Raw genomic sequence first — 15,835 nt, 5'->3', positions numbered from 1 at the left:
CTGACTGACCACATTCCTTCCCATTATTCAAATTGTGTCACAGCTTTATTTTACATTCAAAATCCAGAAGTGAGCATAGCATCACTGGGATCCTGGGATCTCTATCTCCTTTTTTTTTTTTTTTTTTTTTTTTTTTTTTTTTTTGGTAAGCGCTATGCCCAATGTGGGGCTTGATCTCATAACCCGAGATCAAGAGTCATATGCTCTAACAGTGGTGCCACCCAGGCACCACCCCTCCTTTTCTGAAGTTGCATACCCCAGGGATTCTCATTTCCATTTCAAACACAAATCGTGTTGGGCAGCAGCCATCTGACAGCCTCACACCTTTGCATTTCTCATACCTAATAATTTATTGGAAGAGGTCCCCACAGTCATTTGCCCAAGATTCTATTATAAAGTCATCTGGGGATGCCTGGGTGGCTCGACGGTTGAGTGCCTGACTTTGGCCCAGGGCAAGATCGAGTCCCACATCAGGGTCTCTGCATGGAGCCTGCTTCTCTCTCTGCCTATATCTCTGCCTCTCTCTGTGTGTGTCTCTCATGAATAAATAAAATAAAATTTAAAAAGTCATCTGTTTAAAATGTCTCTTCCAACCCAAAATTCCCTTGCAGTCAAGGTCAGATGCCATTGAAGAGTATGTGAGAATATGCTTCTTCATCCCTTCTTTCTCTCACATCTCTACCCAAGGTCCTCTTTCTTTGGGTGACCACTTTATTTTAAAAACTTAGAACAGTGATGGTCTCAGCGTCACCAATGCATGTGCAGGAGGCTCTGCTTCTCTTGTATATGAGAAAAACAGATATGAATTATGGCTGTGGAAGTTTGGGCTTCCAGTGGGCCTAGAGATAAACTTATGCCTTTTACCACTCTGACAGAGAACACTTTTAAAAGCAACGATATTACTTGGCATCAATGCAACACTTTTCATCACAAAGCAATTTGTAGACATTAAAGGGTAAGTTCTTTCCATAAGAATAAATGCACGATGCTGGGTATAGTCCTATCCCATTCCTCCGGCCCCAACAATGGGCCCCACATATAAACTGTGGCTGCACAAGATGACTTAAGACAAAAAAGAGGGGCAAAGGTGGGGGAACACAAAGAGAAAGAAAGAAAATAAGACATACAATTTATCTAGTGAATGTTGTGAATCTGGCACGATGGTTTGGAGAAGAACCTTCCTTCCAGTGTTCTGGCCTGGCTCCGCTGCTGTTTAACCTCCTCCATGACCCGCTGGGAAGTTTCAACAGAGATTAGGTCATTCCCAGTCATGTCTCAAGCTGTAGTATTTTATATTTTGATGATTCTTCCTTCGTGTCCCTGGCACATATCCTTATTCCCAATTCAAGTCCTAGCACCTGGCACACCAAAGCAAATCAACTTTAACATTTGTGGGCGCATGTGCCCACATACATGTATATACACAACCTCTGTGCTCCTTCTTGCCTCATTACCCATCTGCCTCCCTGCTTATTTGGGGCTGGGAGCTGGGGAGGAAAGTAAATAATGAACCATGCCTGTTAGCCCAATGTTTTGCAATGATGTGACTGGAAAGAACTCAATGAGATTAAGGATGGGTTTACTTCTTAAGAAATCATTCCATCAAAAGAAAGACGAGCCTCCACCTGCTCAGAGAAATTGTTGGCTGAACTTCTGAGCAGTTAGACACCCTGTGAACTGTAAATGAATGCAGGGTGTGAAGGCAGGAGCCAAAGCCTTTCAATGCTTTGCACACAGGTCTTCCATAAAGACCACTGTATAGCACAGTTTAGGCACCCACGTAGTACCCTCTTATGTCCTGATTTTCCAATCACAGCCAGGAAAGTACAATTCCTTCAACAAGCCACATCTCCCTTCTCACATGCCATCCTATCATGTGTGATAGGATGTCCTATGTGGCATTAAAGAAAACAGATATGCAACAAGCCATATTTAGGACTGATCATTTGATGAATGGGTATTTGCATAATGGAACATAATGGGAGGATTTCTAACTACAGAGTCCTGTTTTCATAAACTCAATCAATTAAACCAACTTTCAATTATGGAATTTCACCTTCCACACCTTATAAAACCAACTATAAATCAAGGCACATCTTCCTTTACTACTATTTGGTTGTTAACACATATGGGTATCCATATATCTTTTCTTGGACATTCTCTGTGTGTGTGTGTGTGTCCCTATTTCATCACTGGACTGTAAACGTCCTCAAGGTCAGGAACTATCGCCTCCTATCAGTCCAGGGGAATCAGAAAAAAAAAAAAAGGGAGGGAAATCAGAGAAAAGAAATATAATAACCTAAGACTCAGAAACAAGTGAAAATTCTAAAATATTGCATCGGTCCTGATGCGTATTCCCAGCAGCCACACAGATGCATTATGCTTATACTCTGGAGAAAGGCAAGAAAAAAGTGCCCAAACATAAGCTTTCAGTTTTGGTGTTTCCTTAAAATGTAATGAAAGTTAAGCAGTCTGTTCAATCACGATCTACCTAGAACAAGACAAGAGCACAACGCCCAGCTCTGCAGCTTCACTACTGCTTTAGTAGGAGGGAATCTCGTTAAGCCAAAAGCTTAATGGAGGGCACACATAAAAATATACCCATGGAGGGATCCCTGGGTGGCGCAGCGGTTTAGTGCCTGCCTTTGGCCCAGGGCGTGATCCTGGAGACCCGGGATCGAATCCCACGTCGGGCTCCCGGTGCATGGAGCCTGCTTCTTCCTCTGCCTGTGTCTCTGCCTCTCTCTCTCTCTCTGTGTGACTATCATAAATAAATAAAAATTAAAAAAAAAATATACCCATGGAGCCATGAGTACTGCCACTGAACTACAGAACCCAGACAAAGCAGAGGCTGCTCATCAAGTCCAGAGCACAGTGCACAAGCTCTCTGGCAGGCCTGTCTCCCTGGACGCTGGCAAGAATGGCTGGCCTCGGGGAATTTCATTGTGGAACTACAATAAACCAACTTGACTGATTTAAGTGGGCAGTGACCGGTGTGGTGAAAGAACCATTGACTCTTGAAATGGAACAATGAAAGGAGGCTGTCCTAGAAGTACTAGGGAGATTCCAATTTGTGTATTTCCAAATTTGTTCCTTTACTCGATATCTAGTTCATGAAAGTAAGAGCCTCTTGTATCAGTGGCCTCCACGAGGGTTTTTTGAGAATGCTGTATAATATTTTACTTGTAGGGAAAAATTAAAAGTCACAGATTAATTAAAGAAAGTCTGGATAAACAGACCTTAGGTTATTCTTCTGTGATTTTTTTTTTTTTTTTTTTTTTTTTTTTTTAGGGATTTTATTTGAGGGAAACAGAGGTAGCGAGAAAGAGCATGAACAGGGAAGGAAAGGGGGAAAGCAGGCACCCTGTAGAGCAGGGAGCCTGATGCGGGGTTCTATTCCAGGACCCTGGGATCATGACCTGCCCCAAAGGCAGACACTTAATCAAGTCACCCAGGCACTCCTCTCCTGTGATTTTTGAAGTAGTAGATCATAGGTCTGTAACTTGCTGCTTGTTATCTGGAGCAAATTAAGCAACAGATTTTCCGTAAAATGGGAAAAAATTATTAACTCATATAGCTATAGAGTTAAAAATTAGGTAATGTCCACAAAGCACATGGCATTCCCTTATCCTACAATTTTTTATTACCAGGCTGGTCATTTCTTATGTCTCTTGAATGGATGCATTTGTTTCAGTCTCTACTGTGTTGCTTTAATATAATTGCATTTGAAGCATTCCTGATACATCTGTTCTATACTCAACTAAATGTCTACCCACCGTGTTGCTCCCTTCTTGTCCAGGGCCAAGAGGAGTGGCTCTGGAAATGCACACACTGACACTCAGGAAGTCAAGAGTCTTGGGAAGCTGCGTGCATGTTGGTTCCCTTGCCCCAAACACAGAAAGCAGAAAATACTATTGGATGGTTATAATATAGAGGTTTACAGCTCACTGAAATCACGTGATGACAGTGATATTGTAAAGTAAGAGCTTATATATACTGAGCATTGACTATGATGCCAGGAACTGTCCTACATTGACTCTAGCCAACAACCCAGAGAGGTAGGTGCTATTGCCATTTCTGTTTTGTAGATTGGCAGAGGGCCAGACAGACTCAATACCTTGCCCTGGATCAGTAGGTGACAAAGCCAATTCTAATCCAGGCTGTCTGGTTCCCAGGGCTGTACTGACATTCAACGACCCACAAGTATAATTTTTCACATAGATGTAAAAGAAACAAAACAAAAACCACGTCCTAAGAGGTTATCATTCTGAAAAACTCTTAGACATATGGAAGGCATGACTCCTTAGCCAGTGGCTGCAGCTCTGTTTGTGCCTGCTTCATACCAAGAAGTGCTTGTTAGTGCTGGGGATGGGGCCCGGGAAGGGGCATAAATGTCTGAAAGAGGAAAGGCAAGCAAACGTAGAACATACTGAAGTTCTACAGCTGTTTTTAAAAGATATGCAGAAATAATTACTCAGTTGGGGTTTATTCAGTTTAAGGGCCAGCACAGGCTCTATCATGAATGCTGTGGTTTGAGATGCCAGCAATATAGGCTTTGATGATCTAGTTTAGGTAAGGGAAGACAAGAACTCTAACAACCTGTGGGAGTAGCGACACTGTAACATGAATGGAAAAGATTAACATGTATAATTGAGTGTTGCATTTTTCAAATTGTTGACCTTAAGAGTGATGCATTAGCTTGGATGATGTTCCTGTTGTGGCAAGTGTTTTGGGGAACTCATTTTGAATTGCTTCTAAGTCAGAATACGTTCAATGATGCTAAATCACATTTCATTTGGCCAAGGCTAAAGCACCACACCACTATGAGAAAACAAGTATACCATTCTTTTTTTAAGATTGCAAATTTTTTAAAAGATTTTATTTATTGATTCATGAGACAGAGAGAGTGAGGGAGAGGGGCAGAGAGACAGGCAGAAGGAGAAGCAGGCTCCAGACAGGGAGCCCTACATGGGACTCGATCCTGGGTCTCCAGGATCACACCCTGGGCTGAAGGCGGCGCTAAACCACTGAGTCACCCAGGCTACCCAGATTGTAAGTTTTTAAATATTTGAAAGAGAGAGCACGAGTGAGAGGAGGAGCAGAGGGGGAAGAAGGACAAGCAGACTCTGTACTGAGCAGGGAGCCAACACGGTACTCGATCCCAGGACTGAAACCATGACATGAGCCCAAACCAAGAGTCAGACCTGACTGAGCCACCCAGGCACCCCGCAGATACACCATTTTTTGCCCTAAGTTTACAATTAGTAGAAAGATCATGACAGCTATATCTTACAAATACTGCACAGGACTCTAAATATAAGAGGAACAGTAGTATCAGAGTGCTATGAAAATTCCAGCACAGAAAATCTTTGGATAACTTCATGAGGAACATACTTGAGCCAGGCTGTGAAAACTGGCTTTTAATAACCAGAAGACTGGGCAGGGGGTGAGTGGGGGTGAGGGGAGGAGGCACAGCAAAGGGAGCAGATGAAAAAGCTAAGGACATCCTCAGCTATATCAAGTAATCTAGGTTGGCTGGAGAACAGTATGTGCTGCTCAGGATGAAATTAGCCCATAAAGACAGATTGAAGCGACACTGAATAGGACTTTGGATGCCCACTGAAGTCTGTACTCTAGCTTGCAAGCAATGGGAAGCTGAGGGGCTCTAAGCGTTAGAATGACTGGAATTGTGCTTCAGGAAGATTAATTTGAGGCTGACATCTGAATTTTGGAAAAATTCTCAACCAAGTTTGATGAATAAGAAAGAAAAGTGATAAGGAACTGTATACCATTTTTGGTCAAAAAACCAGGTATTGAATAAAACAGGAAGATAGATTTTCTTCTGTGGCTTGTAAGTGGATCTGATGGAACTTTCAAAAAAACCCAAAAAACAAAAACCTAGTTAGGTTTTTTTTTTTTTTTTTTTTTTCCAGGTCTTGGAGTGGTGGCAGCACCACAAAAATAAGTATGTAGTCTTCTCTAAAGCACATGCTTTCAGGGATAACACTTATCCCAGTGAATAATCAGTTGCTCCTTTAAATACAATCAGAATTATTTAAGTCACACAGTATACTTTTTTGTTGTTCATGCAGTACACTTTTTAAGTAGATTATAATCCACCACAAGAATTAGCTTCGAACCTACAATGTAACCTTCTTATCCAGCCTGTGATGGCTTCCTGCAGTTATACAAACACTAACTAGGTTCTGTGGCCAAGGTATTTTTGCATATGTAAGTAAAGTCTGCTAACTTTAAATAAGAATATCGTGGTGGGCCTGACTTAACTAGTGGAAGAACATTAAAAGCAGGGTTGAGGCTTTCCCCAGAGGAAAAGATGAAAGTCAGCCTGTGGACAAGAGCTTTGGCCCATGCTCATGGAGTTCCAGCCTGGCCAGATCACCTCAACTGCATAAATCAATCCCTTATAATAAAACCCTTATTTATAGATACACGTATGGACTTACATATGTGTGTAATGTGTACATATAAACACAAGTAGTAGATTTTATGTTTACATATATATGCATGTACCTATGTATCTCCTATTGGTTCGGCTTCTCTGGTTGAATTCTAACACTTTATGAGAGCTGACAGCCTGAAAGGGATCCACTATAAATGAATTACAAAAACACCATTGTTTGAAACTCTCAAAGTTTGAAAACAATTCCAAGTGGAGTACACTATACGCATTATGAAATGGCTCCATTCTTAGAACTACAGAAGCCTTGGCTTCCGATCTGATTATACACGGCTTCCGACCAGGGATTCTTAATCTGGGATCTATGACCCTTTCAGGAGGGCCCATTGCTGCCACCAGATTCTCAGAGAAATTCATGTCTCCTCAAATTACTAAGAATTGTTGTGTTCACTTTGAAGTAAGCTTATAAAGTTATCTATAATCAATTTCCCAATGATTGTGTTTATATACAACTATGAATGGGCAGTTGACTCCCCGGATGCTTGCCTTGTTCCAAAATTAGTGCTGGCATTTGACAGATTTTCTTCCCGAAGAACAGGGCAGGAGCGGCCGCTTCTAATTTGCAGGAGAAATTCAGTTTAAGTCTTCACCTGACGAAAAGTCCATACATCCATGGTGAGAGGACCCACTGCAGAACTCTACATGTTAAATGTGTGCCTCAGTCAAGAAAATCAGTGACGCAGGAAATGCAATTTAAGTCATATTTGGTTCACACGGAGGCTTTAAAAAAATTAATGATCAATAAAAGTCTCAGAATTATACTGCCATATATTGTCTTCTATTGCGTAAAGAAAGATTCGTGCTGTAAAGAAAAAAAATAACGATTCTAAATTCACATTAAATACTCACATTGTCTTTTTTTTTTTTTTGAAGATTATATTTATTTATTTGAAAGAGCGAGCGCGCGGCGGGAGAGCAGAGGGAGGGAATCTGCAGCAGACGCCGCGGGGCCCACGCGGGGCCCACGCGAGCTCGGACCCCAGGCGGAGCGGGGACGGGTAACCACCGGGGCCCCCGGCGCCCCCGCCAGACTCTCCCAAAGAGGATCGTCATGACGCGGGACAACCGTGGCTTTGTGCCACTGCGCCGCGCCCCGCCTCGGGCCAGAGCCCCAGAGCCCCAGAGCCCCAGAGCCGTCCCAGACCTGTTGCGTCCCAGACCTGTTGCGGGTGTGCGGGCATGCCTCCCCTCCTCCACACCCCTCGCCCCCCTCCTCGGCACCCCCTCCTCCGTCCCCCTCTTCCACCTCCTCCCCCTCGCCCCGCCCGCCCTCCCCACCAGTCACCTGGCCCCGGAGCTGGAGCTGCCGCAAGGGGGTCCCCGGGGCTTCCTTCTCCCCACTGACCTGCTTTCCACACGCGGCGGGGAGAACCGCCCCGAGAGCGGACCCGGGGCACGTGTCACCCCTGCTTGCGCGCCCGCACCGGCTTCCCACTGGCGGGGGCATCCCCCTCTCCCCCCCACCCCCCGCCCTGGCCCTACCTCGGGGAGTCCTCCTCGCGGGCCTGGGCGGGCGGGAGCCGGGCTGACCCTGCCGAGGCCTCGGCCGGCCTGTCCGTCCTACAAGCGGGGCCTGGGCTGCTTTCCCGGGTGAGAAACGGCGCCCTTGAGCGTGTCCCCTCCCAGGTCATTAACGCCGAACTCGGGCCCAGCTGCTCCCAGCTGCTCTCCGATTAGGTCTTACACGGCCTTTTCCTCCAGCCTCTCTCACGTGTATACGCGACACACCTGTGCCGTGTGCGAGTCCCGAGCTTATCATTGTAGATTTTCTTATTTACTGAGCCTGTTTCCTGTGAGCCAGTACAGCTGAATAGAATACTGAATTAAATAGGAATTTTGTCTCTAAAATGTCTAAAAATGATAAAGTCACCTGTCAAGATGAGCCTGGTTATATAAACATGAAGTTGAATTAATTTTTAAAGACAGTTATTTCATTTCTGTATTTAATTTTTCTTTTTAATTTTCCACACAAATGTGAATTTGTAAAAATTCCTAGCTACTCTTGCAGTAAACATAGCATCATGTATAAACCTGTGGAATCACTATGTTGTACACCTGAAACTAATGTGATGTGTGTCAACTAGTCAATTATACTAAAAAAATTTTTCTTTTGAAAACTGTATAATTAAAATAATAATTTGTCCTGGTTGAAACTTATCTATTAAAAATATTAGACTAAAAGCCCTTAGAGAAGAGCATTAGAAAAGAAGTTCTTTTCTGCTGCAGAATCTTAACTCCCCTGGGCAGCAGTTTTCTGTTGCATTAAAAAGGAAAAAAGGGAAGAAAGGACAGGAAGGGCAGGAGGAGGAAAAATGGAAAAGAAACTGGGCTGAATTATCTCTGAAGTCCTTTGCTACTCAAAATTTTCTTGATTCTACTAAAAAAAGAACTTGCTTTAATACATAGAGTCTGCAAAGCAGAACAATAATGGTAACTACCACGTGTTGGGGAATTAGTGTGTTATGACACACTGTATGAAAGCCCTTACATGGGCTCTCATTTAACAGATGCATGAACTTATGATTATTATTCTCCTAATTTATAGGTAAGAACACAAACTTAACCCAAAAACCTCAGTCATGTAACATTTGTTTGTTTTTTAACAGACATGATCCTCAATTATCATAGAGAGAAATGGCTGAGTAGATGGGAAAAATTTATGGACTCAGAAAATATACATCAAAATGAGACTTAAAAACAGAACTTTTTGGCAAAGTCTGCTGTATTGGAGGCCCATACTGCGTGCTACTAGTTCTGCAGGACAAAGTAAACATGTTTGTCCCAGCCTGACTAATAAGCCAACAGCTACAATGTCTTCTCTTCAGAAGGTACGATTTCAGGACCAAGCTAAAGAATTAATGTTCTAAATTCAAGTATAAACCTGAAGTATCTCAAAAAAAGAACATATAAGGCCAACAAATAAAAGGATAATTCAAAACTAATCTTTAGGCAGCCATAAATGATATTTGAATGTAGGAGAAGATTTCCTGCATGTTATCTTGTATTTACTATTAACATCAGGATAATCAACAAAAATTAAATATACTAGGGAAATAATGTATAAAAATCACATTTTTAAAAGTGAGAGTTGAACTCAGTAATACCTCAGGAAAATTAATGCAAAAATTTAATGATACCAAGAACTGTACTTTTTATAAAATATTTGCCAATTTTGCTTGAGTCTTTTTATTATTATTTACAGTCCAATTTTTTTCAATTGGTATTAAATACATAACTTTTTGTTTTCTTTTTTTTTTGGAATGGTGAAGTACCACCTTGATGAAGTCAGTTCCAGAGCTGAGGCTAAGTCAACTCATGATACTAAATCCTTCCATTATGAGTTAGCAGTCAAATCCCTCAAGAGCAGTTTAAAAAATAAAAATATTTGAAGCACCACAACTTCAAACTGGCCTTGGAAATGGCATTTGATATGCTGAGTACAAAGACCACAACTCGATCTTTGCACTGTGTATTTAAAATACAAATATCCAAGTGATTATAACTGAGAAACCACAAAAAAAGCTGTGGAGTTTGAGATAACAAAAAGAAGTATCTTTCATCATTATGTGTACTCTGCCTTAACCACACAGAAAGGGGAAATTTTACTCCATTTTTATGTCTTCCTATGGGAGCATTTATAGGTGCTCTCCTAAGTTGAAAACCACACCTCCAACTAGTAAAATATTCTTTGATAACACATTAGATAGATGCCTTGGGAAACTGTAATGTTGATTTCCTTCAAACTGTTCCAAAGGGCATAGCATACATAGCAGAGTGTCTCAGCAGATATTAAGTACTGAGTAAATTAGAAATTACTCATATCCTCATCAATTAAAGCACTGAAGAATTACTCAAATAGTAGCCTAAAAAAGTGAATAAACCTCCCCCAAATTCTAGTTTTTTTAAAAAAGGCCAAATTCTAACTAAATCTGTGATAGTTTTACTAATACATATTAACCTAGTTGTAATATACTGACATTTTCATGGTTATCTGATAGCTTGAGAAGTCTGTTATTTTAGCTATATGCAAACCAAAGATAAACCAATGGAAAAATTATATGAAAATCCTCTCAAGTAGGAAAACATTTTCTATAGTAATATAAGGTTCTATTTTTTTCCATGAAAAAGTAATGATTCAAAAAGCACCCATTTCTGTATAACAAATATAAATTTGCCCATCTACCCAATAGGTAGAATAAATAGCACAAGGAAACATAGATAAATCTCAACAGACTGAGCCAAAAGAGTGACGTATTTCAGAGAAGGTATTTTATCATCAGAACAGTATGGTTTCCTATGTTTAAGATCTATTTATTATTTATTTTTACAAGTAGCAAAGTCCCTCCATTTTTTTCCAGCTTAATATACATGGATATAAAAAGCTATTGATTTCACGCTGCCTCCCACCCCAACCCGAGTGGGGTTCAGGAAGTTGTGAGCTCAGAGCAGCCTCCTGATGCCAAGGTGGTTTCCTCTTTACATCGGACTTAACTCTCCGCTCTCATCAGTCATCCTCTTGCTGATTTCTTTTCTGTCAAAGGAAACCAAGATACATTAAAATAGCACGTTCTAGTTGGGATATGTGTTCAGCCAAGATCACTTTTTCTGTCAGCAAGTATAATTTTCTAGAGGCCTTGGCAACAGATAAGGTTGAAAATCATCATGGAAAAACATGCCTAAATTAATTCATCAGACAAGTTTATCACTTTGGCTCCTAGGCATGTTATCTTCAGGTATTTGAATACTTCTCTTTTTTCCATTTGTGCAAACATTCCCACAAAGAAACACAGTACAAATACACACGTTCCCCCTGAATAATACAGCAGAGAGCTAGACCTTAGCCCTATAAGAACATATAGAATTTCTTCAAAAGCAGAAGTCTTGTGAAAATTATTCAAAAAACATAAACATCATAAGATACATTTTCTATCATTCTAAGCAATAAATTATTCCTTCAGCTTACTTTATATATTTCATTATAAAATGTCCTAACCAAATATAATCTAGATAGTATAGAAGTATAATGAAACATTACAAAGTCAACTTAAAAACAAAGATATACACATATGTGTACTCAGTACACATATACTTTACCAGTTTAAGAAAATCTATGAGTTTGTGAGCATCCTCCCCAGTAGACAGGTCTACAAAGTCCTTGGGAAGTCGGTAACTCAGATAGGGACTGGGTTGAACTGTCACTTCACTGTTTGTGCAACGGAAAGCTGGAGAATCCTTTATAAAGAAAAAAAGGGAAGTCCATGAGAAATTACCTTTTTAAGTCTATTCTTCGAAGTGAAAAAGATGCTAGTTTAACATTTTCAACTTCATGTTCCCTTCTGTACTAGGTAAAGAAAGTAAGATTCTGAAGTAAAAGAACCACCAAGATTTTGAGGATATTTCCACATGTTCACTAGAAAATAAATACACAGTATCTGAAAACAGTATCCTCATGGAGAGCTGTGGTCAATCCCTAAATGCTACCAGCCACTATGCACAGCAAATATGGGTTCCTTAGTCCTTGAATGGGCCCAAGGCCTATGGCTAGTTCTCTCTGGCCTTGAGCAATCTCATGCTGGCCAGAGGGCTTTATCAATACTATCATTTTCTATAGGTGCACAGTTGGGAAGTATTGCCCTGGAGAATATAGTTAATAGGGAGGGCAAGCAAGTACTATGAATTCCTAACACTCTGTGCTTCTCTTAGTCATTTAACTTACGCATTTGTGTATCTCTCTCAGCACCTATGGAAAACTGCAAATCTGAGTGTCATTTTTAACAAGTCTTCACATTCTTCAATGTACTTGCTTAGAGTCTTGCATTTAATATTTACATGTTGCCTTGTGCCAAAAAGGATTTCAGAGACAGAAGGCCTTGGGTTTGGACTTCATGGGTGGCAGGTATCTAGGTGAGGGATGGATGGTGTCCAGCAGATGGAGACAGGCCGGGAACTTGAGTGGAACAGGACCGTAGAGCCCTAGAAAGCAGGCCATATCTTATGACAGACCAATCATCTGACAAACACTTAGGAAACACCCACTTTGTGCTGACCTTGTCCTAGGTATAGGAGATCAACTGGTAAACCAAACAGGCAGACAGTCAATAAATAAGCAAATAAATATAATGGCAAGGTCACTTCAGCTAGTAAGAGCTGTTTTAAGAACACTATGACAGGGTGTTATAATAAGAGAAGAAAAACACAGGCCACTTCACAGGGGTGGTCAGGGAACCCTTTGCCAAGGAGGGAACATGGGGACTGAAAAGTATGATGAAAGCAGCCCAATGAGGTCTGGGAACTCATACAGGGACTGGGCATGGCTTGGAAGGCAGTGGGCATAACCATGGCAAAAATCCCGTAGCAGAGCTTTGTAGTTGTGAGGACCAGAAAGAAAGCCAGGTCTCTGTGAAGAGGAATAAGAACAGGGAGACATGCAGGACATAATTCTGTGGAAAAGACAGGAGCCAGTTCCTGTTTCCCTGTTACCCCCCGACCTCCAATACAACACTGTTTAAATTAAAAAAAAAAAAAAAGACGATTTGGATCATAGAGTGTATTTTGTACAAACTGTTTCTATCCACTGTGTCCCTCATATTTAAAAATAACCCTCTGCTGAATAATTTACATTCTCTTTCCTTGACATTCAGATTTAATGGCCCCCAACTCTAAGATGCCAGCACAAAGAAAATTCTTTCAGTCATTAATTTAACAAAAATCAACTGTGCTGAATTGTGCTAGGCCAACACAGATCTGTGGAGAACATGAGAGATACCACTGTGCTCAGAAACTTACAGTCTGGGCAGGACATAGCAAAGACAACACAATAGAGCAAGTACCATGAAAAGGAAAATACCCATTTGAGCCAGATCTAGAGGAATAGGGCCAAAGAGGGCCCTGCCACAGTAATGATGAAAAGAAGTATTTCAGGGATAAGACCAAAGAAAAGATGCTCACACTGGAAGCAAGGCAGCAGCCAGAAAGGCAGGAAGAAACCCAGGAGGAGAGCATGTGCCATGGAAACCAAGGGAAGATATGCAGTGAAGACACGGAAGAGGGTGATATATTCAAATGCTGCTGTGCTCGTCCACCGGCACTCGCAGCGAGCCTGCAGAGCCCTCACCAAAAGCAGTTTCTGTGGAACAGCAGGGATGGAGGGGCACACAGGTGAGAGGCAGCAGGCAGGGGAGGTGGCCACATGAGGAAGCCACTGGGAGGCTGTACAAGTACTGAGAAGTTACAAAAACATGGGTCACATAGCATGAGTGAAGTTAGTTTGATCCCACTAGTGTGAACAGATGTGTGCGTTTGCATATAAAACCACACTTGGACAATATTAACTGAAGGGGTAAGGATGGTAAGTTCCAGGTGGTTGGATTTCCAGTTTTGCCTCTTTCTCATTCTCTGTTTTTTTAAATAATCATGTAAAGATAAAACTATTTCTTTAAAGATATAAAAAAACACTCAAAGATAACACATATGTAGCACAATCTCATTTATTTTTAAAAGTTTATGTGTGTGTATACAGGCATGTTATATATACCAAAGTATACGAAATACGATAGAAAAAACGTATAGCGTGGTTCTTAAGGTGGAAGGACTATGGTAATATCAGAATGCTCTTTATTTAAAAATGGGCATGTATTACTTTTATAAGCAGAGAAGGGCAACACAAAGGTGCTGTTCAAAGAAAGTCTGGCTGTGAAGGTGAGGAGACAGAGCTGCTGGCTGAAGACATGAGGTTGAAGGAGGTTTGTCTCTTTGGACAGAAGATACCTGAACACAGACAGGGTGGGACAGGAAGGAGTGGGAGGCAGCACCGGGTTATCAGGAGGGAGTAAGGAACAGCATGCTGAGCAAGTGGAACTATGAGACTGAGGAGGAGGGATACAGGGATGCTCAGAGGTTTGAGGACAATCACACAATATCACCAGCGGATTCTCTTCCTGTGAAGAGGGATGTGGAATCATCTGCTGAGAGGAGGAAGAGAGGATGGGCAAGGAGGTCTGAGGGGCTCCACAGGGGTGTGGAAGGCCACCATGGGTGGAAGAGAAAGCTGGTGAGGGAGACACTGCAGTAGGGCCCCCTTGATGGGGTTAGGACTATGACAAGACCCCCATCTGGGCACCTGCACAGTTTTACTCTGTCAGGGGTCAGGAGCCTAGGGCTAGGATCAGAGTCAACTAAGGAACTGACCCAGGGTCAAGATTCTTCCAGGTGAATCACAATGCACACACCCTTTTTGGTCACCTCCATGAGCATGTATCTATTAGTAAATCTGTGTTAGTGCTTAAAGAACAAGCGAGCAATTACTTAGTGGATTGGAAGGTTTCCTGTGTATCCTCCTTGATCCTCTTACCTGCTCCAGGGCATCTCCTTCACTAAAATCACCTTTTAAGTTTCTTCCAGATATCAGCTCTTCCCAAGTAAACAGCAGTGAATCGGTTACTTCCCCAAACGGATTAAAATCAATCAGCCACACCTTCCCCTAGAGTACAGACAGAAAAACTAGTAAGTACAGTATAAAAACAAACACTTCAAGTCTGTCACCTGTCTTATCCAAAAGATCATCTTCGTATTGTTTTACCTAAGTGATAATCTTGAAGTTACTGTGATTTATTTCAAAAGAGTTTCTCCAGGTCCCAGCTGAGAAAGGGCCACTCGTCTAAAGAAAGCGGTGAGGGATCCAGAGTGAAGGCTGCCAGTGAAAGCACTGACAAAGGTGGATATGCCAACTCCTGCCTAAATCACACAGGAATTCTAAGTCAAAAATCCAAGCAGGAGAAAGGACAATCTCACAGAATGGTTCCACCAAAATAGCATGACTAGAATGCTTTCAAGCTGCCTGCAGTTATCTTGCCTGAGCAAGCAAGGCAGAGGCAAAGCACCTTCCTTACCCTTGACAGGCTGCTGCAAGGGGGGGGGGGGGGCTTAAAAAAATCCTTAAAAAACGTAGGAAAATTCTGAGTTCTCTTTAATCTTAATGTAATATTTGCTTTGTATGATAGAGCGTGTGACACATGAAGGGGACAAGAAAAATATCAACCTTTAAAAGAAATTTCTATCTTTTGTTCTGAGTACTGGTGGGCAATCCTATAGGTTCCAGACTCAGGGAAATACTTCTGACCTAGTTATACTAAGTTTGGTTAGAATCAGGTGCATCCTAGGATATAAAGTGGCATAGCACTGACATAACAGACCTGGGGAAATCTGTGAAATCCTGCCAAGATATTAAAGCCACATCTGATCACAGAGATACATGTGACATTTAGTAAATGCTTCCTCGAAATTTTTATCTTTGTTCCTCTTGACTTTTCTCACTGAAACATTCAATTGTATTGTTTTGCTGTTGAGAATTAAATATGT

General features: G+C 41.6%; 1 protein-coding gene across 1 annotated transcript in view; it reads right to left on the bottom strand.

Moving 5' to 3' along the window:
* Positions 1 to 10,763: 10,763 nt before the first annotated feature.
* CDC123 (cell division cycle 123) overlaps positions 10,764 to 15,835 on the bottom strand; it is a 54,170-nt gene continuing 49,098 nt past the window's right edge. Inside the window, exons 11-13 of the mRNA XM_055332175.1 lie at positions 14,829 to 14,957; positions 11,573 to 11,710; positions 10,764 to 11,009 (exon numbers count right to left, since the gene is read on the bottom strand). Of these exons, the coding sequence (XP_055188150.1) occupies positions 10,983 to 11,009; positions 11,573 to 11,710; positions 14,829 to 14,957 (294 nt within the window). The 3' untranslated portion in view covers positions 10,764 to 10,982. The remainder of the gene's footprint in view (positions 11,010 to 11,572; positions 11,711 to 14,828; positions 14,958 to 15,835) is intronic.

This window comes from Nyctereutes procyonoides, unplaced genomic scaffold (genome assembly GCF_905146905.1).
Source record: "Nyctereutes procyonoides isolate TBG_1078 unplaced genomic scaffold, NYPRO_anot_genome, whole genome shotgun sequence".
NCBI classification, from domain to species: Eukaryota; Metazoa; Chordata; class Mammalia; order Carnivora; family Canidae; genus Nyctereutes; species Nyctereutes procyonoides.
This window is presented reverse-complemented; position numbering and strand designations above follow the sequence as displayed.